The sequence below is a fragment of the Ranitomeya variabilis genome, chromosome 1, assembly GCF_051348905.1.
Source record: "Ranitomeya variabilis isolate aRanVar5 chromosome 1, aRanVar5.hap1, whole genome shotgun sequence".
Classification (NCBI taxonomy): Eukaryota; Metazoa; Chordata; class Amphibia; order Anura; family Dendrobatidae; genus Ranitomeya; species Ranitomeya variabilis.
The window spans coordinates 10,951,188-10,979,182 of record NC_135232.1 but is presented as its reverse complement, the minus strand read 5'-3'; the positions used below and the strand labels follow the sequence as shown (position 1 = coordinate 10,979,182).

The following is a 27,995-nucleotide window of genomic DNA, read 5'->3' as shown; positions in this document are numbered from 1 at the left end:
AGCCACTATGCCATGATGTGAGCAGTTTAACATGCTCAAGATGGGGGAACATCCCCTTTAAACATCCAGATCATTTTATTTTTTTCCCCAAAATTTGTTTTGGATTCAATTTGCCCATAAATTGCGATTTGGAACCAAATCGATTCAGCAAAAATTTAACATGGTTCAATGTCTTCAACTGCCCTTAAAATACATGTATGACACTCCTGAGCCTTCCACCGTTTATTGCATTTCACAAAACACAGTCAACATAATTACAATTTCTTTCCTTCAGGAGTTCCCTTATGTAAAACAAAATTATATTTTGGAAAAAACGTCTCTCACAGAGGACATGAATACGGCTTTCTCTCCAGTGTGAATTTTCTCATGTGTAGTAAGGCTTGATTTACGTGTAAAAGATTTCCGACATTCGGAACATGAATACGGCTTCTCTCCAGTGTGAATTCTCTCATGTGCAGCAAGCCTTGATTTAACTCTAAAAGATTTCCCACACGCAGAACATGAATGCGGCTTTACTCCTGTGTGAATTCTCTCATGCTTAGCAAGACTTGAGTTACATGTAAAAAATTTCCCACATTCTGAACATGAATACGGCTTCTCTCCTGTGTGTCTTCTCTCATGTGTCACAAGACTTGTTTTATCTGAAAAGCATTTCTCACAGTGTGAACATGAATACGGCTTCTCTCCAGTGTGAATTCTCTGATGTAGAACAAGATTATATTTTTGTATAAAACGTCTCTCACATAGTGAACATGAATATGGCTTCTCTCCAGTGTGAATTTTCTCATGTATAGTAAGACTTGATTTACATGTAAAAGATTTCCCACATTCGGAACATGAATACGGTTTCTCTCCAGTGTGAATTATCTCATGTGCAGCAAGCCTTGATTTAATTCTAAAAGATTTCCCACATTCAGAACATGAATACGGCTTTACTCCTGTGTGAATTCTCTCATGCTTAGCAAGACTTGAGTTACATGTAAAAGATTTCCCACATTCTGAACATGAATACGGCTTCTCTCCTGTGTGTCTTCTCTCATGTGTCACAAGACTTGTTTTAGCTGAAAAGCATTTCTCACAGTGTGAACATGAATACGGCTTCTCTCCAGTGTGAATTCTCTGATGTTTGACAAGATTATATTTTTGTATAAAACGTCTCTCACATAGTGAACATGAATACGGCTTCTCTCCAGTGTGAATTTTCTCATGTGTATTAAGACTTGATTTACATGTAAAGGATTTCCCACATTCAGAACATGAATACGGCTTTCCTCTTGTGTGAATTCTCTGATGTTTAAGAAGTTGTGTTTTATGTGAAAAGCACATTTCACATTGTAAACATGAAAACGGTTTCTTCCCGGTGTGAGTTGTTTGATGTACAACTAAATTTGATTTAATTTTAAAACATTTCCCACATTCTGAACATGAATACGGCTTCTCTCCAGTGTGAATTCTCTCATGTGTATCAAGAATTGATTTATACATAAATGATTTCCCACATTCTGAACATGAATACGGCTTCTCTCCAGTGTGAATTCTCGCATGTGTATCAAGAATTGATTTATACATAAATGATTTCCCACATTCTGAACATGAATACGGCTTCTCTCCAGTGTGAATTCTCCGATGTGTATCAAGAGTTGATTTATACATAAATGATTTCCCACATTCTGAACATGAATACGGCTTCTCTCCAGTGTGAGTTCTCTCATGTGTATCAAGAATTGATTTATACATACATGATTTCCCACATTCTGAACAAGAATATGGCTTTTCTCTTGTGTGATTTCTCTCATGTGTAGCAAGACTTGATTTATACATAAATGATTTCCCACATTTTGAACATGAATATGGCTTTTCTCCTGTGTGAATTCTCTGATGTGTAATAAGACTAAATTTAATTTTAAAGCATTTTCCACATTCTGAACATGAATATGGCTTCTTTCCTGTGTGAATTTTCTGATGTTTATTAAGATTCCCTTTGTCTATAAAAGACTTCCCACATTCTGAACATGAAAATGGTTTTTCTCCTGTGTGAATTCTCTGATGAACAGTAAGAGTCCCTTTATCTGTAAAGCATTTCCCACATTCTGAACATGAATATGGCTTCTCTCCAGTATGAATTTTCTGATGTTTTATGAGCCTCCCTTTATATGTAAAGCTTTTCCCACATTCTGAACATGAATAAAGGTTTTCACCAGTATGAATTCTCTGATGTATATTAAGAGTCCATTTAGCTTTAAAGGACTTCTCACATTCTGAACATGGAAATTTTTTTTTTCTTGTGTGAATTATCTGATGTCTAATAAGCTTCCTTTTATTTGTGAAGGACTTCTCACATTCCAAACATGAAAATGGCTTTTCTCCTTTGTGACTTCGCTTATGCATAACACATTGTGATTTCTTTGTAAAGCATTTCCCACATTCTGAACAGGAGTATGGCTTTATTCCTTTGTGCTTTCTTGGTTTTGAAAAATCTGAGCTTTTAGTGATTTGCTTGTCACACTGAAATCTTGTATCCATTTTGGCTCCTGGAATTGTGGTAACAATGCGAGATTGCTCAGGAGAGGGTTCCTCATGATTAGAATTATTACAAAGTGAAGTGCTGTGACGTCCAGGAGGTCCATGAAGGGTAAAAAGGTTTTCTCTATTAGAGTGCTTCCTGATATCTTCTTTTTTACAGTTTGGTGATAAACCGTTGTTCTCACAAGGATTTCCTATAAAGATGAAAGATAAATTGGATGTGATTTTTTCAACAACATAAAAATGGATTTCTACATTTATTTTATGGAGCTCACAATGAAGACAATCGTCAGTGAAAGTACCGGTAATAAGGAAGACAACTACATGCTATAACATTAACACAATGACGGGTAAAGTGAATAACACAAACTGGTGATATTGGCACAAGTCAGGGGTGGCAGAGATTAGACAGCAAGAACCTGTCATCAGGGGTTACCTCCTTAATGTACCACCAGTGCCATTCTCTCTCAAGCTTCCTATCATGCCCATAGTGTAGAAAAGAGTCCACACAATTAAAAATGGAGCTTTAAAATTTCATAACCATATGCAAATGAGATCGATTAATCACAAAGGTGACTCTACATCCAGGAACAGTCAAGCTCCATGCACCGTAATCATGTCCTTAGAATGCCTGAGGCCATGATAGGAAACCTTAGAAGACTGCAATAGCACTGAAGGTACATTAAGGGGATAAATCCTAATTAAAGGTAACCTGTCACCTCCAAAATGGAAGTTGAGCTACGCCCACCGGCATCAGGGGCTTATCTACAGCATTCTGGAATGCTGTAGATAAGCCCCCGATGTAACCTGAAAGATGAGGAAAAAGAGGTTAGATTATACTCACCTGGGCGGGCGGTCCGATCCGATGGGCGTCGCGGTCTGGTCCGGGGCCTCCCATCTTCTTACGATCATGTCCTCTTCTTGTCTTGACGCCGCAGCTCCGGCGCACTTTGTCTGCCCTTTTGAGGGCAGAGCAAAGTACCGCAGTGCGCAGGCGCCGTGCCTCTCTGACCTTTACGGGCACCTGCGCACTGCAGTACTTTGCTCTGCCCTCAACAGGGCAAAGTATGCCTGCGCTGGAGCCGCAGTGTGAAGACAAGAGGACGTCATCGTAAGAAGATTGGAGGCCCCGGACCGGACCACAACGCCCATCGGACCTGGACAGCCCTTGGGTGAGTATAACATAACCTCTTTTTCTCATCTCTCAGGATACATCGGGGGCTTATCTACAGCATTCCAGAATGCATTACAGAATGCTGTAGATAAGCCTCTGATACAGGTGGGCTTAGCTCAACTTCCATTTTGGGGGTGACAGGTTCCTTTTAAAGGCTCCCTTTAACGAGGACCTGTTGCATGTTAGAAAAAATAATTGAGATAAATACCTTGTCAAAATCCCTGAGCTCTGGTGATTCTTCTGCTCAGCTCTGTGTCACTCCTTTGCAGAGATATTCACATTTGCTCTTTCTGGAGCGCGCTATGTGAAATCTCTGCGTTTTTCAGTCGTCTCTGGGGACATGCGATTTCTCCAGCCTTCCCAGATGCTGCTAATCACAGCTTGGCATCCTCAGACTGCTGCATCAGATGTTGAGCTGTGATTAGCAGAATCTGGGAGGGGTGAAAGCGTATGTCCCCAGAGAAGACTCTGAAGAACGCCCAGCGGGGCTGCAGAGTAAAGATTTCACATGGTGCACTCCAGAAAGAACAAATCTGAATATCTCTTCAATAGAGTGACGCAGTACAAAACAGAAAACAGCTGAAGAATCAGGAGAGCACAGGTATTAAACTCAATTTTTGGAGGAAGTGACAAGTCATCAATAAAGTTTATGCGTTGGAATCAGGAAAAAGGGTCAAACTTCTGACAAGGTAACTAGATCAGCATGTCTGAAAAGTAAACTGGTCCAGGGGAAAAAAAAAAACCTACAGTAGCACAAAGCATTGAAATAGTTAATGCTGGATGGTTAGACTGCCCATGCTCCCCCTGTCCACCACTAAAAGTGCTTGTAATGGGCAAGCGAGTATGAGAATCGGTCCATAGAGCAGTGTAAGATGGCCTCTTCTAATGAATCGCATTGTCATTTCCATCACGAGGACTGCAGGCGATAGTAATTAGTAAACTATGACGCACAAACTCACCCACCAAACACCATTTGTGAAATGTACATCAGGTATTTGGTGGGTGAGTTTGTTCACTAATATCTATACTCTGTTCTGTAACTGTTTGTGACTCATCTGTAGGTTATATTATGGAAAGCTCTATAATCTCCATTACTATATGGTCATAGTCATTGGGTGATCACATGCTACATCACGTGCATAAAGTACAGGGTGGGCCATGTATATCGATACACCTAAATAAAATGTGAATGGTTGGTGATATCAACTTCCTGTTTGTGGAACATTAGTATATGGGAGGGGAAAATTTTCAAGATGGGTGGTGAACATGGCGGCCATTTTGAAGTCAGACATTTTGAATCCAACTTTATTTTTTCCAATGGGAAGAGGGTCATGTGACATCAAACTTATTGAGAATTTCACAAGACAAACAATGGTGAGGTTGGTTTTAGTGTAACTTTATTCTTTCATGAGTTATTTATAAGTTTCTCTTTGTTTACAGCCATTGACATGTCGCAGAGGTTGACACATGAGGAGCGGATAGAAATTGTGTTGATGTCTGGTGAACACAGTACCCGGGTCACTGCAGCAGATTTCAATGCAAGACACCCTATGCAAGAAAACTGTCACCATTCCCATTTGATTAAGGTGTATCTATATAAATGGCCCACCCAAAAAAAGTTTGCCTCATCACTGAACATAATGTTCTGTGTAAACTGAGGATCCTGCTCCAATTTTTATTTTGCCCATTCTGCAAATTCAGCGCGCCAATCTGGCAACAGTCGAACATCCCTTCGGCGGATATTAACTACTCACAAATGACACCTTACAAAATCCAGCTGCTGCCTCATCTCAACAAGGATGACCCAGATCGGCATGCTGAATTTGCAGAATGGGCAAAACAAAATGGCCGACTTCAAAATGGCTGCCTTGGTCACCACCCATTTTGATTAGTATATGGGAGTGGGAAAACTTGTGTGCCACAAACAGGACGTTGATATCACCAACCATTCCCATTTTAGTTAGGTGTATCCACATACATAGCCCACACTGTATATACTTTGTCTATTCCTTCCTTAAGTATATGCAAATTGCCTCTTCAGAGACAAAAAGTACTTGAACTCTATAGCGCCACCTATTGGAAGAAGCAATCCTTTAAGTCCCCATCGACCCGTTAACAGGCCTTGAAATGTGACTTAAGCTAAAAGCCACATCAGAAACTCAATTTGCAAACACAGTGTTTCGGAGTATTGGCCTTCGTCAGTGCAAAGTATGAGAACCGATTTGGTTAGGTGAGAAGCTCTGGACTGAGGTCTAAGGGGTAAAGTTTCTCCTTGCAGAGACTCACATACTGGCTCTGGCATGTGTATTTATTCAGTGTTTATATACATGTTGTCATACGAGTGAGACTTTTTACTATTGGGAGTCCTACAGTGGCTCAGTCACCTATTTGTCCTTGTGTCTGTACTTTGGGATTTTACTATATGCTTTTATGTTTTGTATTAAATAAAGTTTACATTTTTATTCAGCCTGTGTTACAATTCCAGGCACATTTTTTTGGTTTGGGTCTTTCAGTGCCTTACCCTGACTCGGGTTGACAGTTCTTCGATGTTGACAGAATCTTATCAGAAGAAGCCGTCATCTCGGAGCTCGGTAATGTAATAATTATTGATGAGCAAGCATGTGTGTGGTTGCGGCATTATATATCTATATAAGATCAGTGACGCCATACTCAGCACACTGTACCCCAGACACAGCCAGCGTAGGGAGAGGTGCTCATGAGAGGGACAGAATTGTAGCTACGTATGAGCAAGAAATTCAGCCACATTTATATTTCTGTGAAGTCCAACAACAACCGCCCTTCTTAGGGCTAATAATAATAAATAGCAATACTGCTGTTAGAGAGGTTGTGATGAAGGGATTGTGTAGGACAGGTTAGGGGTAGTGATGAGCGAGTGTACTCGTTGCTCGGGTGACCTCCCAGTATTTATGACAGCTCGGAGATTTAGTTTTCATCATGGCAGCTGAATGATTTACAGCTAGTAGCCACGCTGAGTACATGTGGGGTTTGCCTGGTTGCTAGGCAACCCCCACATGTAATCAAGCTGGCTAGTAGCTGTAAATTATTCAGCTGCCATGATGAAAACTAAATCTCCGAGCTGTCATAAATACTCGGAGGTCACCCGAGCAACGAGTACACTCGCTCATCACTAGTTAGGGGGAATTGTATATCCTTTATACTGAAACTAATACCAGAAGCCCATATCAGAGCTAATAAAATTATTTTTGCTCTTAATCCTGCAAATTGTTCTGAGCCGGGAAATATAATACACCATTTATACTGTGGCAGTTGTGCGTCAAAAGCTACAGCCAGACTTGTTGGATCTCAATAGCATCGCTATATTTATGCTGCAGTCTTATACGTCCATCTCAGGTGTGCAAATTTGCCTTGCTTTCTAACAGAATTTTTTTGAGCAGTGAAACTTCATACAGCATTTAGCATGCTACAGTAGGGTCTCAATATAGAAAAACACCGTATGCACTGCCAGTCGTGGTGCCTAAGTAGGGTCCCACACCATAGATACAGAAGAAAATAAAACTAGGCACTCAACTTATGGAGAGTTTGTTTGTGATTTAATGTAGTCTGAGCTGACTAGCGGTGGATGCCGCATCTTCGCCATATATGCCGGCACGCTGTTCCCGCTTGGCTCTCCGCATTTACCGGATTAGCTGGTGGCAGATAAGTGTGTTCTGGGCTAGGTGGGTAAAGTTGGCAGCAACGGAACGTGGTTTTATAAGCTATTGTCTGCCTGCGGCCTGAGCATTTATAATTCCCTTGCTGCAGCGCGCCTGCTAGCCAGTCCACAGCAAAGTGGCCCATCCGGCGACTTATCTGAGGTGTAGTTCCCTGACTGACCTGAGTGTAAGGGGGCGCTAGAGAGCTGCAAGTTCTGAAGCGAAACTGGAAAGCAGAATATACATAAATCCCTGCAGTTCGTGACATATTGTAGCAGCAGTGGGATAACTAAAATAAGCCCCTGCGGTAAACTGATAGGTCAATAGCCTTGTTTGTGTTTTCATCAGTGTAGCAGTGGTGGGATAACTAAGATAAGCCCCCTGCAATGTGATTTCTGTGTGTCAACCAAAGGTCACCCCCCCTTTTCGTGACAGGGAGCTTAAGTGTCTGCTCTCCAAATCACACCTCACCACTAGTGCACTGGACCCCATCCCATCCCACCTCCTCCCCAACCTCACCACCATTCTTATCCCATCCCTAACCCACCTCTTCAACCTATCACTATATTCTGGCACCTTCCCTTCTGCTTTCAAACATGCCACAATCAAGCCTATCCTTAAAAAGCCAACCGTCGATCCAACAGCTATGTCCAGCTATCGCCCAATATCGCTGCTCCCATTCGCTTCCAAACTCCTGGAGCAGCACGTCCACGCTGAACTTTCCTCCCACCTCTCATCTAACTTGCTCTTTGACAATCTACAATGTGGTTACCATCCCCATGATTCCACTGAGACAGCCCTGACCAAAATCACTAACGACCCACTTACAGCCAAAGCTAACGAGCAATACTCTTTTTTAACTCAAATAATTTTTATTTAGAATCACATGACAATTTACTTGTTACATTCTTATATTTCAATACGAAGTTTTCACCCCAAACCAAACCCCCCCATTCCCAACTTAAACCACCCCCTCCCAAACAGAGAGCCCACCTCCTTTATTAACTGAACCATCAGGACTATAAAGTTACTATCATCACATGTAGATCTGCATGCCTCATATTATGCATCCTTCTTTAATAGTAAACCTATCCCATGACAAGCCACGGAGACCACAATTTATCAAAGGTTCCTAATTTCCCTCTTTTCTTATAAATCCCTTTTTCTAATATTAGGCCCTGTTTTACATACTGAAGAAATTCCCTTCTTGTAGGCGGCTCATCCTTAATCCAATTTCGCGCTATTACCTTTCGGGCCATATACAGTAATCTGGCAATGGCAATCTTCAGGTTGTTATCCACTCCAATCTCATCCACACATCCCAGCAAGCACACCCAATGGATCTCTTGGCACCGTGCATTTGTACGCACTTTCCACTTGACTCAAAACTACCAACCAAAAAGCAGCCAGTCTTGGACATGTCCACATCATATAAAATATATAAATAATTAAAAGAGGTGGCGCAAAGTGTCACCGCTAATATAAATTCCTGCGGCGGTACCAACAAACCTCCACAAATGGCTTGTAAAAAATAAATAAAAACTGGTATACACCTAAGTGTATGGGGGTACGCGCTGGACTATTAGCGAAACGAGATAAAAGCTGTGCATATAGTTCACAAGATGGCCATTGATAACAGTCTGAATTAGTGCCAATAGAGTGACCGGATAGATGCCAGTATCTCCACAATTTGTTACACACATATGAACAAAGGGTAAATAATAGGTGTATTCCTACCTCCAGATCATGAGGCAGAGGGACACAGCGGTGCTCCTGTTTTTCTTACAGTTTCCAAATCCTTGCTGGTGGAAAGGATATAATGAGCAGGTGGCTGCCCCGGCCGGTAGCAAGCCACCACTGACTAACCTTCTGGTAAAGATGAGATCCTGCAGAACCGACGCCGCGTGTATACTCAGCGGTGAGTGCGGGCGGTGCGCAGGACCTGTGTGACGTAGTAAGTCACGTGACCGTAATCCCCCGGGGAGTGAGTACGATGTGCAGCTAGGACATAAACAACCAACGCGTTTCTGAGACGCCTGTCTCCTTCTTCAGGGTTCAGGCACCGCTGTGTCCCTCTGCCTCATGATCTGGAGGTAGGAATACACCTATTATTTACCCTTTGTTCATATGTGTGTAACAAATTGTGGAGATACTGGCATCTATCCGGTCACTCTATTGGCACTAATTCAGACTGTTATCAATGGCCATCTTGTGAACTATATGCACAGCTTTTATCTCGTTTCGCTAATAGTCCAGCGCGTACCCCCATACACTTAGGTGTATACCAGTTTTTATCATATAAAATATGTCAGCATTTGCGGACCTACACCTTGGGCATTCAGAGTTGTCACGTAAACCTGCTTTAAACAACACCTCCGGAGATTTATCGACTCTGTATCACATAGAGCTGTGAAAGCCTATACGGCTCACTCAGTGACAGCCTTGGGACCCATTCCAGCACCGATTCCCAAGTTTCATTCTCCATTGGGCCCACATCTCTCTCCCACCTAGCTCTTGCCGTGATCGGATATCCCAGAAGGTAAATATGCAGCAAGTCTTTATAAAGAGTAGAAATAACCCCCCTAGTAGACCCCTCACCACAGATATATTCCAACACTATATCCCTTTGAATACTGACATTTCGGTCCCTATTCTGAACTCCAAATGCGTGCCTCAACCGCAAATATTGATATTCCCCCTTAGGCCCAAGACCAAACTCTGCACGCAATCGGGAAAAGGATTTTAACTCCCCCTGCTCAATTATCTGATATACATATTGAATTCCCATGGTCTGCCATTCTGGTAATACCCCCAGTGCGACAAATTCCGGTAAGTTATTATTATGCCATATCGGGGAGAACCTGGTCAGACCCCTAATCCCACGTATGTGTCTCAGTCTACCCCCCACAACTTACATATCACTAGTATAGTGGGATACGATTTCCCCAAGGCCCCCAGGGACCCATCCTCTAGACACTGCACTACCGGTCTTCTGTTTGTAACTTTTTCCATCAGTTGCTGCACCGCACTGGACGAGCCCTCAAACGCCCAGCCCTTCAAGTGCTGACTCTGGGCTGCAAGAAAATATACTTCTGGGTTAGGCAGCGCCAAGCCCCCCTCATCCTTGGGTCGCTGAAGCGTCTCCAGCCTGATCCGTGGGTGACGTCCCCCCCATACCAACTTTCTAAACAGGGAGTTAATCTGTCTAAATTTCCCCCGTGGTATCCAAACTGGCGCGTTATGGAGAACATATAGGATTTTCGGCATCAGAATCATTTTGATGAGATTCACCTTGCCTACCACAGATAAATGCAACTTAATCCAAGCATCCACTTTTGCCTTATGAATACTTAAGATTGGAGTCAGATTCTTATGCATGTAGTCCGCGACAGGCATCGAGATCCATATCCCAAGATATTTAAATAGACCTACCACCCTCAATCGCCCATCCTCCAGCGGCTCACTCCCCTCGTCCCCCACATCGTCTACCTTGAACAATATAGACTTACTCCAATTTATCATCAGCCCTGACAATGGCCCAAATCTTTCAATAAGCCCAATGGCACCCCCCCAAGGAAACGACCGGGTCAGCCAGAAACAGTAGGATGTCGTCCGCCTACAGCGCCACCTTTTCTTCAATCATCCCATATTTAAACCCAGACACCTCGTCCGACTGTCGAAGCCTAGCAGCCAGCGGTTCCACAGCCAGGGCAAACAAAAGAGGGGAAAGTGGACACCCCTGTCTCGTTCCCGTAGCTAAATGTATAGTCCTTGATAACTCCCCATTCACCCTGACTCTAGCCACCGGCCGCGAGTATAGCAGCCGTATCCAGGACACAAACTGCGAGCCAAACCCCATACACTGCAATACCTGCCAGAGATATCCCCATTCCACACTGTCGAATGCCTTATGGGCATCTAAAGATGCAATGACTCTCTGGCCACAGTTGTCGGACCTAAGCTGCAGATTCATAAAAATCTCTGTAGGTTGACCGCCTTGGATCTATCAGGCATAAAGTCAGATTGGTCTGGGTGCACCAGGCTGGAGATGACACTCGTCAACCTAGTCGCCAACACCTTGGCCAGAAGCTTGACATCAACAGTGAGTAAGGAAATCCGCCGGTATGATTCAGGCTGCTCTAAGTCTTTCCCTTCCTTAGGAATTACCATTATTATGGCTTCTCGCATGGATGCTGGCAGATACCCTCTACTCTTAGCCTCATCTAGGACCACCTTTAATCTGGGAATTAGCATCTCCCCCATATTTTTGTAGATCTCAGCGGGAAATCCATCCACACCAGGCGCCTTCCCATTAGCCAAAGATTGTAATGCCCGACCCAGTTCCTCCTCCGTAATGGGAGTCTCCAAGCTCTCTCTATCCACATCACTCAACCTCGGAAGCGCCAGTCCTTCAAGAAACGCCACTGTGTCTCCTGCCAATTCGTCTACCCGAGAGGAATATAGGTCAGTGTAAAAGTCCGCAAAGACTCCCAGAATCTCCGAATTTTCGGAGACAATCCTACCATTCCCAGAAGTCAGAGAGTGAACAAACGAAGTATTCCTTTGAGCAGAAGCCACCAGCGACAGCATGTGACCGACAGTCTCACCTTCCTGATAATACGCCAGTTTCTGAAACTCCCGCTTCCTTTCTGCCTTTTCTAGCAAAACTTTTTCCAGGTGATTCTGAGCTGCCTTTAATCTGTTCCCAGCTTCAGGGGTACCCAATGTCACCATCTCATCCTCGGCTGCCCTCAGCCCATCAATCGCTGTCCTCTCTGCCTCTCTCGTCCTCCGTTTACATCTACTAATATCTCTAAACAGTAGTCCTCAAGTACGCCTTCACAGCTTCCCACACGGTAAGAACATCTGCACTCCCATCATTCAACACAAAATATTCCTCCAACTCCTGTTTTATCTTATCTAAATCTATACTGTGCAGCCAGTTAGGGTGAAACTTCCACTCTCTCCTGCCCACAGCCCGCGTTCCCACCAGTCGAAACTCCACTTCAAATCAGACTATGGTCCGAGAGAGCCCTGGGTAAATATCGAACATCCACCACCATAGTATCCAACAGACAATTGCCCAGCGCCAGATCAATTCTTGATAGAGTACCATGATCCGGTGAATAACATGAATACCCCCTTTCCCCAACATGTCTAACTCTCCATAGGTCAGTCATACCAACTTCGCGAATATAAGTCCCAAACGTAGTAATATGTCCCACTGTCCTGTTCTGGGGATTATTTTTATCCCAAAATTCATCACATATGTTATTAAGATCCCCTATGATTAGAAAAGGTATCGGTATTCCACCCATTTCAACACCTCCCTAATTTTCTTACTTGAGTACGGGGGCGGAATGTACATTGCTGCTATACACATCAATACTCCATTTATTTTACATTGCACCACCACATACTGACCATCCACATCCACCCGTACCGTCACCTCTTCATACTGCACTACCACGGGTACCAACACCGACACACCCCTAGAATACGCAGAGAAGATGGAGTGGTATGCCTTCTGTATCCAGCGTCTCTTTAATACATCCACTTTTTCATGCACCAAATGCATTTCCAACAGACATATCATTGAGACCCTCTGCTCTCGAACATACTGTAGACTCGCCGCCCGCCGGGTCCCATCCGCAAGGCCTCTCACATTCCAACTCAATATTTTAGTGTGGCCCCCCATCCTGTGGCTCATCATCCTTCATAGCAACCTCATTTTCAAATTTGAGCTGTCTAATCCCTCCCACCCCCCCATCAACCCCGAACTTACCCCCCTAACCCATCCAATACCAAAAATTCTACCTCTTATCAATAGTGGGGCTCCATCGCCCATTGTGAACACTCTCCCTTGCTTTACCCTCTTCACCCACCTCTCGCTGCCAAAGCAAACAGAATTTCCCACAATTTTTGTTTTCAGAACAATCCAACTTATATACATATGTAGAGAAACTTCAAATCAAACTTGCAGTACCCCGCAGAACCCTCCTCCCCCATATTTATTAACCGTTGCTGCCCTCTTTGGCCGTACACTCAATATGGCCTGGCACATTCCTCAACAATTGCTCAACCATCTGGCAAATATGCCATTAAGCGCATATCCCTCCTTCAACAACAGAGAAATATCTCCCATCTGGATCCCCATAAAATGTCAATCGCCTTTTCCCTTGAGTTTTTTAGCATTAGTATCAATCCACTGGGTAGCATCCTCTGGTGTCAGGAAAAAGTGGGTCTTATCAAAAGCCACCTCTCAGCTTTGCGGGGAACAGCATAGAGTATTGCACTCCCAGTTCCCTCAGTCGTCTCTTGACCCCAGTGAACTTCATCCGTTGTTTCTGAACTGCAGCAGAATAATCCGGGTAAATGGCAATCTTTTGGCCTCCAGCCGTCAGATCCTCCATTTCTCTAGCCTTTCTGAGGATAATGTCTCTGTCCCTGTAGTTCAGTATTTTGGCAAGCATGGTACGGGGATTCGCTCTTGGGGCAGGGGGCTGCGGCGGGACCCTATGAGCTCTTTCAACAGCAAAAACTTTTGTCAGCACTGCGCCCCCAATTTTCTCCAGCAGCCAGCTTTCAACAAACTCTGTGGGGTTTTTCCCCTCAGTCTTTTCAGGCAGCCCCACTATACGTATATTATTTCTTCTGGATCTGTTTTCCAGATCCTCATTTTTGGCAGCGAGCTCTGATATTGCTTGGGCAAACTTTTTCTCCGCTTTTTGCAGCTTAACTATATGATCTTCTGCCGTGCTCACCCTCTCCTCCACCGCTCCCATACGTCTGTCCATCTTTTGCAGGGCTGCATTAATTTGTGCTGTGTCCCCTTTTACCTCCTGCATCTGCAGGGTCAGGGAATTCAGGGACTGCTGGCACGATGAGATCAACGCAATAACATCTCTGAAGGTCGGCTCCTTTTCCTGCATCAAACCTTCAGATCCCCCTTTTGCCCCCGCCATGCTGCCTCTCTCCTTCCCCCTCTGTACCTCATGCTTTGCGGCCAGGACTGTATCCACCTCCTCCTTATCAGCTCCAGCTCCGGTTCCTTGCTCTGCCTCCTCCACAGCCTCCACTCTGGCATATTGCTGGAGCTTCGCCGCCACTTCCATACGTCTATGGCATGCGGCGTTTTCTTTATCAGCTTGCTCTCTGACCTCGGCGCCATCTTGGCTGGCTCCTGCATCGCCAAATCGCCAGCTCCCGCGTCTTTCTGCCGCCGCCTGGTCATCTCTTCCACTGTCGGATCCACCGCTCTGCACCGTACAGTTCCCCCGACCCTCAGCTAGCCGGTAAGCAGCCGAAAAGCCCGGCCCACGGTGTCTGCACAAGATAAATCACTCTTTAGCAGCCGGAGCGCTCTGCTATGCGACCGCTCACATGGCCAGCTAGGACACGCTCCAACGAGCAATACTCTGTACTCCTCCTCCTAGACCTGTCCTCTGCTTTCGACACAGTTGACAACTGCCTCCTACTACAGATCCTCTCCTCCTTTGGCATCAAAGACCTCGCCCTATCCTGGATCTCCTCGTACCTTTCCAACCGCACATTCAGCATTTCCCACTTCCACACTACCTCCCCATCCCACCCCCTCTCAGTTGGAGTCCCCCAAGGCTCTGTTCTAGGACCCCTACTCTTCTCAATCTATACACTTGGCCTGGGACAACTCATAAAGTCCCATGGATTCCAGTACCACCTTTATGCTGATGACACTCAGATCTACCTCTCTGGACCAGACGTCACCTCTCTGCTGTCCAGAATCCCGGAGTGTCTATCAGCCATATCCTCCTTCTCCTCTCGCTTCCTCAAACTCAATGTGGACAAATTTGAACTCATCATCTTTCCTCCATCTCATAGATCTTCCATACCTGACCAATTTATCGCAATTAACGACATCACACTTTCCCCCGTACTGGAAGTCCGCTGCCTCAGAGTAACTTTTGACTCTGCCCTGTCCTTCAAACTGCACATCCAAGTTCTTTCCACCTCCTGTCGCCTCCAGCTCAAAAATATCTCCAGAATCCGTCCTTTCCTCAACCGTCAATCTACTGCATGCCCTCATCATCTCCCGCCTTGACTACTGCAACATCACTGGCTCCCATTCCCTCAGTGTATCCAGTTCAAATTACTAATACTGACCTACAAAGCCAACCATAACCTGTCTCCTCCATATATCTCTGAACTAATCTCCCGATATCTTCCCTCACGTAATCTCCAGTCCTCCCAAGACCTCCTTCTCTCCTCCACACTTATTCACTCCTCACCCAACCGCCTCCAAGACTTCTCCCGAATATCCCCCATCCTCTGGAATTTTTTGCCCCAACACGTCCGACTAGCAACCACATTCAGATCCTTCAGACGGAACCTGAAAACCCACCTCTTCAGGAAAGCCGACAGTCTGCACTGACCCCACTGCCTCCTCACCACTACCGGAGCTACCGCCTCACCAACACCGGAGCTCCTGCAACCCTCAACCTATTGTCTCCTTCCCCACCATCCTGTAGAATGTAAGTCCCCAAGGGCAGGGTCCTCGCCCGTCTGTATCAGTCTGTCATTGTTAGGTCGTTTACTGTGATATCTGAAATTTGTATGTAACCCACATTCTCATGTACAGCCCCATGAAATCAATGGTGCTATATAAATAAATAATATTAATACATGAGATTTGAGCTGGCTTATTGTAAATAAAATGTACTTACAAAAATGAAGGTTCTTAGCACATAAATTGGCCAATTCATGTGTGCCCATCAACCACGGCAGGGTGACCTACCTATGGGTCGCTAAGTTAGTAATTATCAAACATGATTCCCCCAGGCTACAAGCCTACATTTTACATGGGCTGCTATCCAGGACGCCAGCCTCAGTGTAGGAGGCAAACACAGGTGACAGGTAGGACAACTCTACATGTGACATGTGTCGTCAATCATGAGCACCAGGCAGAGGCTGCTACATCACCGACATCCATAGGACGGAGAGATTCATAACCTGTAACACAAGCTCAGTCATTTATATGGCAGCACAGGACTTGTGGAAGAAAAATATGGACAGAAAGGATAGAAGTATTATGAACAAAGGTAAAGGAAAACTAAATCTGTGCTTCCTAAATCATTAAGAGGTGTGAAGGCGGCCCCGTTATTCATCGGTGCACCGCCGGACTCCACAGGAGCAGACGCGCCATCACCGGACGCTTCTGCTGTGATGTGGATAGCGGATAAAGCTTCAATGAAGTGGAGACTCCTCACACGCCGGACATTACTACACACCAGTCATTATCACCATCATCACCCGCCGGTCATTATTACCTGTGGAAACATCTTCCGGAATCTCCTCCTTCCCGTCAGTCACACAAGGCTGATCCCCCCTCGTCATCGCTTCTTCTTCTGTCTCATCCTTCACTTTATTATTAGTCGGATCTTCCTCCTGATATATCAGATGTAACAATCAGCAAAATAAAAGAAAGAAACAAAATCTATGAAATCTATGACCTCGATTAGAAATGTCCCCCCATATACAGATCCGGTACAGGGCTCAGCACCGTCTACCTGATGATCCTCCGGGATGTTGTGATTCTCCTCCGGACAGTCCTGGGGACACAGAGGACGGGGACATCTCTCTGGTGGATTTCTCCTCCTGGATCCATCTGTGGAGACACACAGACTGAATACATGAACCGGTAATTCTACGTTCAGCGTGTTGTGGGGAGCCCCCGGTACGCAGCGGTTACTGCCTATCAATGTGCAGAAACGACAACTAGAGAGCAGGCACCGGGGTCATGGGCGCTTACTGATGCACACGGGGAGCCGAGGAGAGATTGTCTGGTCAGATTCCACAGAAAAGCCCCATAATACATATTCATCTGAACAAACATCCCATTAACCCCTTCAACCCCGGTCTGTTTTCACCTTCCCGGCCAGGTAAATTTTACAATTCTGACCAGCGTCAATTTATGAGGTAATAACTCTGGAGCTTCTATAAATCCCGGTGATTCTGAGATTGTTTTATTCGTGACACTTTGTACTTTACATTACTGGTAAATTTACGTTAATATGATTTGCGTTTATTTATGAAGCTTTGACAAAAAATAAAAACTGACACTTAAATTTTATGCCCTTTAACCCCTTCACGCCATGGCAATTTTCCATTTTTTCTTCACTGTATCCCAAGAGCCATAACTTTTTATTTTTCCGTCCCCATAGCAGTATGAGGGCTTGTTTTTTGCGGGACAAGTTGTATTTTTGGTTGGGGTCATTCATTTTATCATGCGATTTACTGGAAAGTAGGAGGACTAAAAAGTAGAAAGTAGGAATTCTAAGTGCGTTGAAATTGCAAAAAAAAAAATATTTAAAATCTTTGGGGTAATTTTTATTGATCATGTTCACTATACAGTAAAACAGACCTGCACTATGATTCTCCAGGTCAGTACAAGTAACAGACACCAAACATCAATAGGCTTTTTCTTATTTAAGTGGTAAAAAAAAAATTACAAATACATTGAAAAAAAAATAAAATCTCTTTCTTGGGTCGCCATTTCCCAAGAACTGTAACAGTTTCACTTTTTGGGATCTGGGGTGGGTGAGGGATTATGTTTTGTGCTGAGCTGAGAATTTTAATGATGCCACTGTGGGGTAGATACGACGTTTTGTTCACCTCTTATTTAATTTTCTTGCAATGTTGTGGAGCCAGAAAACTATAATTCTGCAATTTCTATTTTTTTTTTTCTTATTACGCCATTGACCGATCGGATTAATTTACTTTCTATTTTGATAGATTGGACTTTTAAAGGGCATCTGTCACCCCGTTTTTTTCCGTATGAGATAAAAATACTGTTAAATAGGGCCTGAGCTGTGCATTACAACAGTGTATTTTGTGGACCCCGATTCCCCACCTATGCTGCCAAAATACGTTACCAAAGTAGTTGTTTTCGCCTGTCAATCAGGCTGGTCTGGTCAAAAGGGCGTGGTGTCTTCCCCCAGATCTTGCTTAGTTTTCCGTTGGTGGCGTAGTGGTTTGCGCATGCCCAAGGTCCCGAATCCACTGCACAGGGGAGTTAAAAGAGCGCGATCTGCACTATTTCATTGGTGATCGGTGGGGGCGGCCATCTTCCTTTGGCCGCGCGTGCGCAGAAGCGGCGCTCTGCTGGCCGCGGCTTCAGGAAAATGGCCACGGGATGCCGCGCGTGCGCAGAGATGCGAACTCTGCTTCAGGAAAATGGCCGCCGCGATCTCCGTCTGCGCACGCGCGGCATCCCTCGGCCATTTTCCTGAAGCCGCGGCCAGCAGAGCGCCGCTTCTGCGCACGCGCGGCCAAAGGAAGATGGCCGCCCCCACCGATCACCAATGAAATAGTGCACATCGCGCTCTTTTAACTCCCCTGTGCAGTGGATTCAGGACCTTGGGCATGCGCACACCACTACGCCACCAACGGAAAACTAAGCAAGATCTGGGGGAAGACACCACGCCCATCTGACCAGACCAGCCTGATTGACAGGCGAAAACGGCTACTTTGGTAACGTATTTTGGCAGCATAGGTGGGGAATCGGGGTCCACAAAATACACTGTTGTAATGCACAGCTCAGGCCGTATTTAACAGTATTTTTATCTCATACGGAAAAAACGGGGTGACAGGTGCCCTTTAAGAACGTAGCAATAGCAAATGTTTATTATTTATATATTTTTAATTGTTTTATTTTTAATGGGTCACACTATGACAGTCATTCGGTAAGGAAACTGTCCTGGCCTGGTTTCGGGGGCAGTCTTGAAGGTAGAGAGGCCTGGGTCTCCGACCTCACTGTTCTCCTGTTATACCCTAAGCTGTCCCCTCTCCCTCCCCCCTGAGGCCCAGGACAGAATGCTAGTGTATCAACACATAAGAGACAGTGGTAACAGAGAGCAACAAACATACAAACACTCACCAAAGGTAGAGAGGTATAAAGGGAAGGATAGGAATGGGACAAGGAGGAAAGCATAGACTTAAAGACAGCAACAATCTCCAGTAGCAAAAACGATCTACAATTCAGCACAATGTCTCCAAGGAGCTAAGAAGCAAATGTTTTACTGGTAAGGAAGAGAAGGTATAGAAGGTTTTATAGGGAGAGGTAATGACCAGATCAGAAGCAGATGAAATGGAGCTGTATGTTTCTGACCAGCATAAAAAGGGTTGTTAACCTCTTCAGCACCAAAAGAAACCAAATCCATTTACTATGGGACATAAACACAGGCTAAATGGAAGATTTGCGATTAATACTACATAGTAATTTTCTAACCCCAGATCTCCCAGAAGGACGTGACGTGACAGGGGGTGATTTGAACATGTGTTTTATTTCTTTTTCAAATTTTTAAAAACGTTTTTCTTCTATTTGATATAATAGTTCCCTTAAGGTGACTGGAAGCTGCGATCATCTGATCACTTGTGCGATGTACACCATGTTCCAAATTATTATGCAAATTGGATTTAAGTGTCAAAGATTTAATTGTTTTGTTTTTCAAATCAACTCGTGGATGGTATTGTGTCTCAGGGCATCACTGAAATCAATCTTAAACACATGGGATAATTAGTTTTCTAGGGGATTCTAATTAAAGGAAAACTACTTAAAAATTATGTTCCACATAATTAAGCAGGTCACAGGTTTCAAGCAATATGGGAAGTAAAAAGGATCTCTCTGCTGCTGAAAAGCGTTAAGTAGTGCAATGCCTTGGACAAGGTATGAAAACATTAGATATTTCACAAAAACTTACGAGTGATCATCATATTGTGAAGAGATTTGTGACGGAAACAGAGCACAGACAGAGTTCATGCAGATAAAGGCATAATGAGGAAGGTTTCTGCCAGACAAATTCATTGGATTAAGAGAGCAGCTGCCAAAATACCATTACAAAGAAGCAAACAGATATATGAAGCTGCTGGTGCCTCTGGAGTCCCTCGAACCTCAAGGTGTAGGATCCTTCAAAGGCTTGCTGTGGTGCATAAACCTACTATTCGGCCACCACTAACCAGTGTTCACAAGCAGAAACGGTTGCAGTGGGCCCAGACATACACGAAGACTAATTTCCTAATTTCCATACAGGCTTGTTTACTGATGAGTGTCGAGCAACCCTGGACGGTCCAGATGGATGGAGTAGTGGATGGTTGGTGGAGGGCCACCATGTCCCAACAAGGCTGCAACGTCTGAAAGGAGGTGGAGGAGTCATGTTTTGGGCCAGAATCATGGGGAAACAGCTGGTTGGGCCCTTTAAGGTTCCTGAAGGAGTGAAAATGACCTCTGCAAAGTATATAGAGTTTCTGACTGACAACTTTCCTCCATGGTATAAAAAGCAGAAACGTGCCTTCAGGAGCAAAATCATCTTCATGCTGACAATGCCCCATCTCATGCTGCAAAGAATCCCTCTGAGTCATTGGCTGCTGTGGGCATAAAAGGAGATAAACTCATGGTGTGGCCACCATCTTCCCCTGACCTCAACCCTATAGAGAACCTTTGGAGGATCATCAAGCAAAAGATCTATGAGGGTGGGAGGCCGTTCACATCAAAACAGCAGCTCTGGGAGGCAAAGAAATACAAGCAGAAACTCTCCAAAAACTCACAAGTTCAATGGAGGCAAGAATTGTGAAGGTGACATCAAAGAAGGGTCCTATGTTACATGTAACTTGGCCTGTTAGGATGTTTAGGAGTTAAATAGCTTTTTTGTTCAGTGAATGTGACCTCCTAATGCTGCAAATTCCACAAATGAGACTTTTCAGTTCTTTATATCAAATGTTTAAAATTCTACTGTGCCTAATAATTTGGAACAGTGCATTGTGGGGTTTTACTCATTTTGGAGATCATACTGTTATCATTGGGAGGTTTCTTCAATAAAATTCGATGTATAATCTAACGGGTGATGACTTTTATTAGACTGACTGTTATTTGCACCAACCATTTAGGAAAATCCCAGAAAAATATTATTTGTATAATAATTTGGAACATGGTGTATAGTGAAAATCACGATCTCCTATGAACGCCGGCCATGGACTGTATCTCACAGGAGGATTGTAATGACGGGCACGCGGGGCTTCAGGAGACAGCCTATGACAACCCACTGGCACCCCGCGATCATGTCATGGGCGCTCCGATGGGTGGAAAGACGCGCCCCCCCTCCCTGCGCTGGTTAAATACAGCTGTCAGATTTACAGCGGAATTTGACAGGTTAAGAGTTGCTGGTGGAGCTCAGTTCCACTTGTAGCTTTTAGAGGCACAAGATGATCAGCCATAATCTGCCGGGAAAGTTGCAGGCTCAGTGTGCGAGCCCGCATCAAAGTCAGGCAGCCGGCATATGAATATGTAATACTAAGCAATCCCCCCCTCCATGAGTTGGGAGGCTGCGAGTGGCGTCTCATCAGTATCTTGCACCTGTGCTGCCGCCATCTTTACTACATGGGCTTGCTGCACCCTGTAGTGCATTTGTTAGGAGGTTAGAAGGGCTAAACGTTTATCAGTAATTTCTGAACAAAACTCATAAAACCAATTCTTTTAGGGGGCCGCGTCACAAATCAATTATATTTTCCAAAACAAATATATGGGCACATAGTCCCTGTGGAGAACCATTTCCTTACATCCTTATCCTCCCATAACTGTTAGCCTTCAGTTATTATAGGATATTAATATAAATGTGTTTTTATTTATAGTGCCTATATGTGAACAAGGCTCGGGAGGAGCAGAAACGTCGTATATGGAAAAAGTCACAGTTATTCCTGAGTTACAATTATTCCTGTAAAATTTCTCTTTAATTTGGATGAAATATTTTGAACATCTGAAAATAAAAGTGAAAAGAATATCAACCAATGAGAGAGCTGTGTCTTTAAAAATCAAAATTTAGTTTTAGACCCAGATTTTACATTTTCACACAAGTGGGTAAAAATGGCACCAAAATTTGTCCCACAATTTCTACTGAACGTGGCAATACCCCATATGTGGCTGTACAGTGCTACTTAGCCATGCGGAGAGACTCAGGGGGGACGGAGCGCTATTTGCCTCCTGGAGTAGATTGTCCTAGAAGTTTGCAGACTCCATATACAGAGCCCCTAATTGCTAGAAGAGCAGAATCCCCCCTCAAGTGACCCCACTTTGGAAACTATACCCCTTGGGAATTTATCTACAGGTGTAGCGGCAATTATGACTCCATGGGTGTTTTCCAGAAACAAGCAGCAATGAATGGTGCCGAGTGAAAATTGCAAACTGCCGTTGTAGTGACCGGGACGCTGCAGTGACCAGTACGTTGCAGTCAGCAGTACATTATGCCCAGCCCGTGCTACTGGAGGCATGCACCCAAAAGTTTGGCATTTCTGTAGTGATGAGAGTCTGCCTAACGTGGACGCAATAAGTGGTTAGGCACATGGGGGCTCAGAAGGGAGGGGGGGTATATGGATTTGGGAGCGGAGAATTTGCTGAATTTCTTTTGGAGGGTGAGGAGCCATTTCGCTTTTCCAGAGCCTTTGTGCTACCAGTAACGTGGAAGCCCCCTATATTTCCGTTAACAGATGACGGACCTGAGTGGGGACTTGCTTTTTTGTGGATTGAGTTGCAGCTTTTATTGGGAACATTTTACATAACATTTATGATCACATTTATCCTGTGCTCTACGCTGAGCACTTACTTTGTGGTTTCCATCTAAATCTCTGAGTGACGTGACAGATGAAACCCCGGAGGGATCCATTCACTATGAGGCAGCAGAGTTACTCTGGGCTCAGTCTGGCCTCTGTTCAGTGGTATCCTTCTTTACAGAAGTGCAAAAAACTGTGGTCAACAGCACTTTTATGAAATCCTAAAAAGACAGACACCGCCAGATCACAGGATCTATGGCGTCCGTAGTGCCTCCATCTGCCTCATTATAGGGGATCTTCCAACGGAGGCTCCGTCTGAATCACATATTTCAGAGATTTACACGGAATCCCCGGTGTAAGCGCTCAGCATAGAGCGCAGGATAAATGTGCGCCAAACCTTACTGCAATCTTTGGGGGCAGAATAAAAAAAGAAATCAACAGTAGGAGAACAATTGGTTTTATTTATTTTTTACACCGTTCCTTGTGCAATATAAGTGATTAGGCGACTTTATTCATCAGGTCGGTGCGATTACAGCGATACCAGATTTATAGCGAGTTTTTATGTTTGGCTCCGTCACACACTAAAAAACAGTTTTTCATTACAAAAACTAGTTTTTGCATCACATTTTAAAAGCTATAATTTTTCCATGTTTTGGCCCACAGAGTCATGTGTGGTCTTGCTTTTTTGTGGGACGAGTTGACGTTTTTATTGGCACCATTTTCGGGCACATGACATTTTTTGATCACTTTCTATTCTGATTTTAGGGAGACAGAATAACCAAAAACCACCAATTCAGCAATTTTTTTTTTTTTTTTTGGGGGGGGGGGGGGGGGTTTATGCCGTTCCGTGTGTAATAATATTGATAAAGCAGCTTTATTTTTTGGGTCACTACGATTATAGCGATACCACATTTATATAATTTTTCATGTTTTGGCGCTTTTATACAATAAAAATTATTTTATAGGAAAAGTAATTATTTTTGCATTGCTTTATTTTCAGAGCTGTAACTTTTTTATTTTTCCATTGATGACGCTGTATGGCAGGTCGTTTTTTGAGGGACAATATGACGTTTTCAGAGGTACAATGTTTATTTATATCCGTCTTTTTGATCACGTGTTATTCCACTTTTTGTTCGGCGGTATGATGATAAAGCATTGTTTTTTGCCTAGTTTTTTATTTTTGTTATGGTGTTCACTAAAGGGGTTAACTAGTGGGACAGTTTTATAGGTTGGCTTGTTATGGACACAGCGATACCAAATGTGTGTACTTTTATTGTTTAGATTTTTTTCATACAAATATTTATAGATACAATATCTTTTGATTTTTCCATTATTTTTGATTTTTAAAAAAAATATTTTTACACATATTTAAAAAAAGTTTTACTTTTATTTATTTATATTTTTTTTACTTTGTCCCACTATAGGACAATCATTTTTTTCAGGCTGAGCGCTTGTATAGCATGGAGATGCAGCAGCATACCCATGCTGCAGAAACTATCAGCGCTGCACTGACAGAGAAACTTGCTCATCATGCACTGGGGATGATCAGCAAGTTTCCTAGGTCTGGTGATCCGGATGTTGTCATGACGATATCGGGTCACCATGGAAACGATCGAGACCCCACGTCACACTGCAGGGTCTCCAATACAAAGGCAGAGGGGCTGTCGATCCTCAGCCATCTCCCAAAATGCTACTACTGGCAAATAGTGCCGGGTGTCTGCAGTCAGAATCAGCTGACAACCGGTGGCGATCGCCCGCGCACCCCCCGTGTGTGCAGATCGCAATGATGGAATAATCTGTCCCTGGTCAAATAGGTCCAGGGCACATGGGCGGAATATTACGTCAGATGTCAGAAAGGGGTTAAATGAACTCTTGATGGCGATCAGCCAGTAACAACCAATAAACCAAATGGAACAAAAAGGGTTAATAAAGAGGCGACGCTGCGATCACCCCCTCTATTGTCACTGGTGCCCTCTCAGACATTACCAATCATAGTCTGCCACATTTTATTTTTTGGCAACTTTATTGGTAACATGCAATGATTGGCGGCTCAGAATAGACTGGCCAATCACAGCGATGGCAGACATGGCGAGGCGGGACAGTCCCCGGTAATGACGTGCAGGGTTGGTCTGCTGCCAGAAACAGCAGCCATCTTTAATCCATCACCATGTGATTCAGCGTGATGACCGGAACATGTACGACGCATCTGGGAAGAGGAAATTATTTCTCATGGGGCATTGCATGGCCTGTAACGCTCCGTACTGTGAACTAACGCGCTCCTCAAAGAGGAACATGACCGCCTGTAGCCGATGTCCCAACCTTTCAGGCCATGACAGCTACATTCAGCTCCTGCCACACTCACAGTAGTGACTCCCAGAGCCCTCCATTACCGGGATAATCACAGCCACGGCCGTATGCCAAGCTCCAGGGTTTCCCGTCTTACCCTCATTCAGATCTTCTCTTCAGCACTACCACCAACAGTCATCATCTAGAGATCTACTCTTAATAGTGTGCAGCTACATCTGGTGCTAAAGCAGTAAGCCGGCAGAACAGCAGCGAACCCACATCACAGGCCGGCGAGCCACAGGAGGCTCTGGAGCTACAGGTTGGGGACCCCTGACCTACAGGGAGGAGTGAGCGGTGATCCGACCTTCTCCTCCAGTACGGAGAGTTCTGGCTTCTACACCTGCAGAGCGAGTGGGGAATAGACGCGGGGGCCGGAGAACAGCTGGAAAGCCTCCATGTCAGACTGACGGGTGATCGGCTCCACCACGTCCCATCTTTATGTCAGGACGGCACTCGTGTTTACAGGTCTGAGGGGCGGTCCGGTGCCGATATTTATCCAGGACTTTGTGCACAGAACGGAGAAAGTGATTTGTCACAAAGAAGAAGAAGAGAGAGAATGAAGGAGAAGACCAAGGAAGGAGACAAGTGTCAGCCAAGAGGGAGGAGCCGGACGCCGACCACGACTGATGACGACATTGAGCCGATTCTGAGGGACGGACGAGCGACAGCGGATTAGGGGGAAAATCACCTGTAAATTAACCCCGACTCTGCTGAGTAACAATCCACGACAGACTTAGGGACTGAAAGAAGTCACAGGAGAGAACGGACAGAAGGACAAAATGTGACCGATGCTCTAAGGAAGGAGAAAGATTCTGAAAGAAGCCGCCGAGGACGAAGACTCAAGACTGATGAAGACGACAGCGGAGAAACCGCGACTCACAGATCAGAAGGAAATAATCAGGGAAATGAAAGCTGTTGTCAGACGGAGAAAATGTAGAGAAAACCAGAGCAAGTCTGGAGAAAACTCATCTATTATAGGACGACGCCGGAGAGACGTCATCACATCCACCGGAGCCAACAAGGAGCCTCGCTTCTCACCTCGTGGTGTAAGAGGCCGGAGCTCCTCCATCATCACGTCCTGGTACCGATCCTGGTGTCCTTCTAGATACTCCCACTCCTCCATGGAGAGATAGACAGCGACGTCCTGACACCTTATAGGAACCTGACAACAGCGACACCGTCATCACCCAGAATCCTCCAGTGCGTATAATATCCCAGCAGTCACCTCTCTGCTCATCACCCAGAATCCTCCAGTGCTGTATAATGTCCCAGCAGTCACCTCTCCGCTCATCACCCAGAATCCTCCAGTGCCATCCTGTATAATGTCCCTGCAGTCACCTCTCCTGTCATCACCCAGAATCCTCCAATCCTTTATAATGTCCCTGCAGTCACCTGTCTGCTCATCACCCAGAATCCTCCAGTGCTGCATAATGTCCCAGCAGTCACCTCTCCAGTCATCACCCAGAATCCTCCAGTGCTGTATAATGTCCCAACAGTCACCTCTCCGCTCATCACCCAGAATCCTCCAGTCCTGTATAATGTCCCAACAGTCACCTCTCCGCTCATCACCCAGAATCCTCCAGTCCCGTATAATGTCCCAGCAGTCACCTCTCCGCTCATCACCCAGAATCCTCCAGTCATGTATAATGTCCCAGCAGTCACCTCTCCGCTCATCACCCAGAATCCTCCAGTGCTGTATAATGTCCCAGCAGTCACCTCTCCGGTCATCACCCAGAATCCTCCAGTCATGTATAATGTCCCAGCAGTCACCTCTCCGCTCATCACCCAGAATCCTCCAGTGCTGTATAATGTCCCAGCAGTCACCTCTCCGGTCATCACCCAGAATCCTCCAGTCCTGTATAATGTCCCAGCAGTCACCTTTCCGCTCATCACCCAGAATCCTCCAGTGCTGTATAATATCCCAGCAGTCACCTCTCCGCTCATCACCCAGAATCCTCCAGTCCTGTATAATGTCCCAGCAGTCACCTCTCCGCTCATCCCCCAGAATCCTCCAGTCCTGTATAATGTCCCAGCAGTCACCTCTCCGCTCAGCAGCTCAATCATCTTGTTGCTGAGCTCCAGGATCTTCTTGTTCCTCTCATGTAGCAGGGAGTGCGGGGGAGGCTCTGTGTTGAGGCCCGGGCTCCGCCCTCCTGACTCCTGGAGATGGATGATGGGAGTCACACCGTCCCCCGGTGTCTTCCTCACTAGTGTGTAATCCTGTGTATGGAGAGAGACACTTAGGGAGAAGATTCCTTCCCGACTCCAGATCTGACAATCAGTAGAAATCCCGGGATCAATAACCGTCTCCAGTAATCTGGGGCCATAACCGGGAATATTATTCCCCTCCGGACAGACATCCCGGCCCCTCTACAGCTCTTATAGGGAATCCCCATGACAACTCCTCCGGGCAGAGAGCTCCACACAATCACTGCTCTTACAGGAAAGAATCCTTCTCTCTATTCTGGATTTCCTCCTCCCGATGTCGGACTTGTCACAGAACACAATAAAGCTGATAGAAATGTAGAGGAGTTACCTCTCCGCTCAGCAGGGAGACGATCTCCAGGGCCAAGTGGAATAATCTTCTGGTGGTCTCATCCCTGTCCTCGTCCATCCTCGGGGTCATTCAGGGGGAGGAGGGATGAGCACTGGATCAGCTGGAGGGATCTCGTCCTGCCGGCGTCTTCATGATGAAGGAGAAG

At 45.1% G+C, this 27,995-nt stretch overlaps 1 protein-coding gene across 1 annotated transcript; it reads right to left on the bottom strand.

The window, feature by feature from the left end:
* Nucleotides 1-27,976, bottom strand: LOC143793509 (uncharacterized). The gene is made up of 6 exons (XM_077280542.1): nucleotides 27,830-27,976; nucleotides 27,334-27,513; nucleotides 26,297-26,455; nucleotides 16,917-17,101; nucleotides 16,677-16,794; nucleotides 1-2,717 (listed from the first exon to the last, which is right to left on the bottom strand). The coding sequence occupies exons 5-6, from the start codon at nucleotides 16,741-16,743 to the stop codon at nucleotides 298-300; spliced, it is 2,487 nt and encodes an 828-aa protein (XP_077136657.1). The 5' UTR covers nucleotides 16,744-16,794; nucleotides 16,917-17,101; nucleotides 26,297-26,455; nucleotides 27,334-27,513; nucleotides 27,830-27,976; the 3' UTR covers nucleotides 1-297.
* Between the last annotated feature and the right edge of the window lie 19 nt (nucleotides 27,977-27,995).

Bases quoted from the DNA above. Each gene is read 5' to 3' on its own strand.
- LOC143793509 (XM_077280542.1), bottom strand. From the start codon at position 16,743: ATGACGAGGGGGGATCAGCCTTGTGTGACTGACGGGAAGGAGGAGATT. The intron at 2,718-16,676 runs GTAATAATGACC...TCATCTTTATAG, and splicing joins TCCGGAAGATGTTTCCACAG to GAAATCCTTGTGAGAACAAC.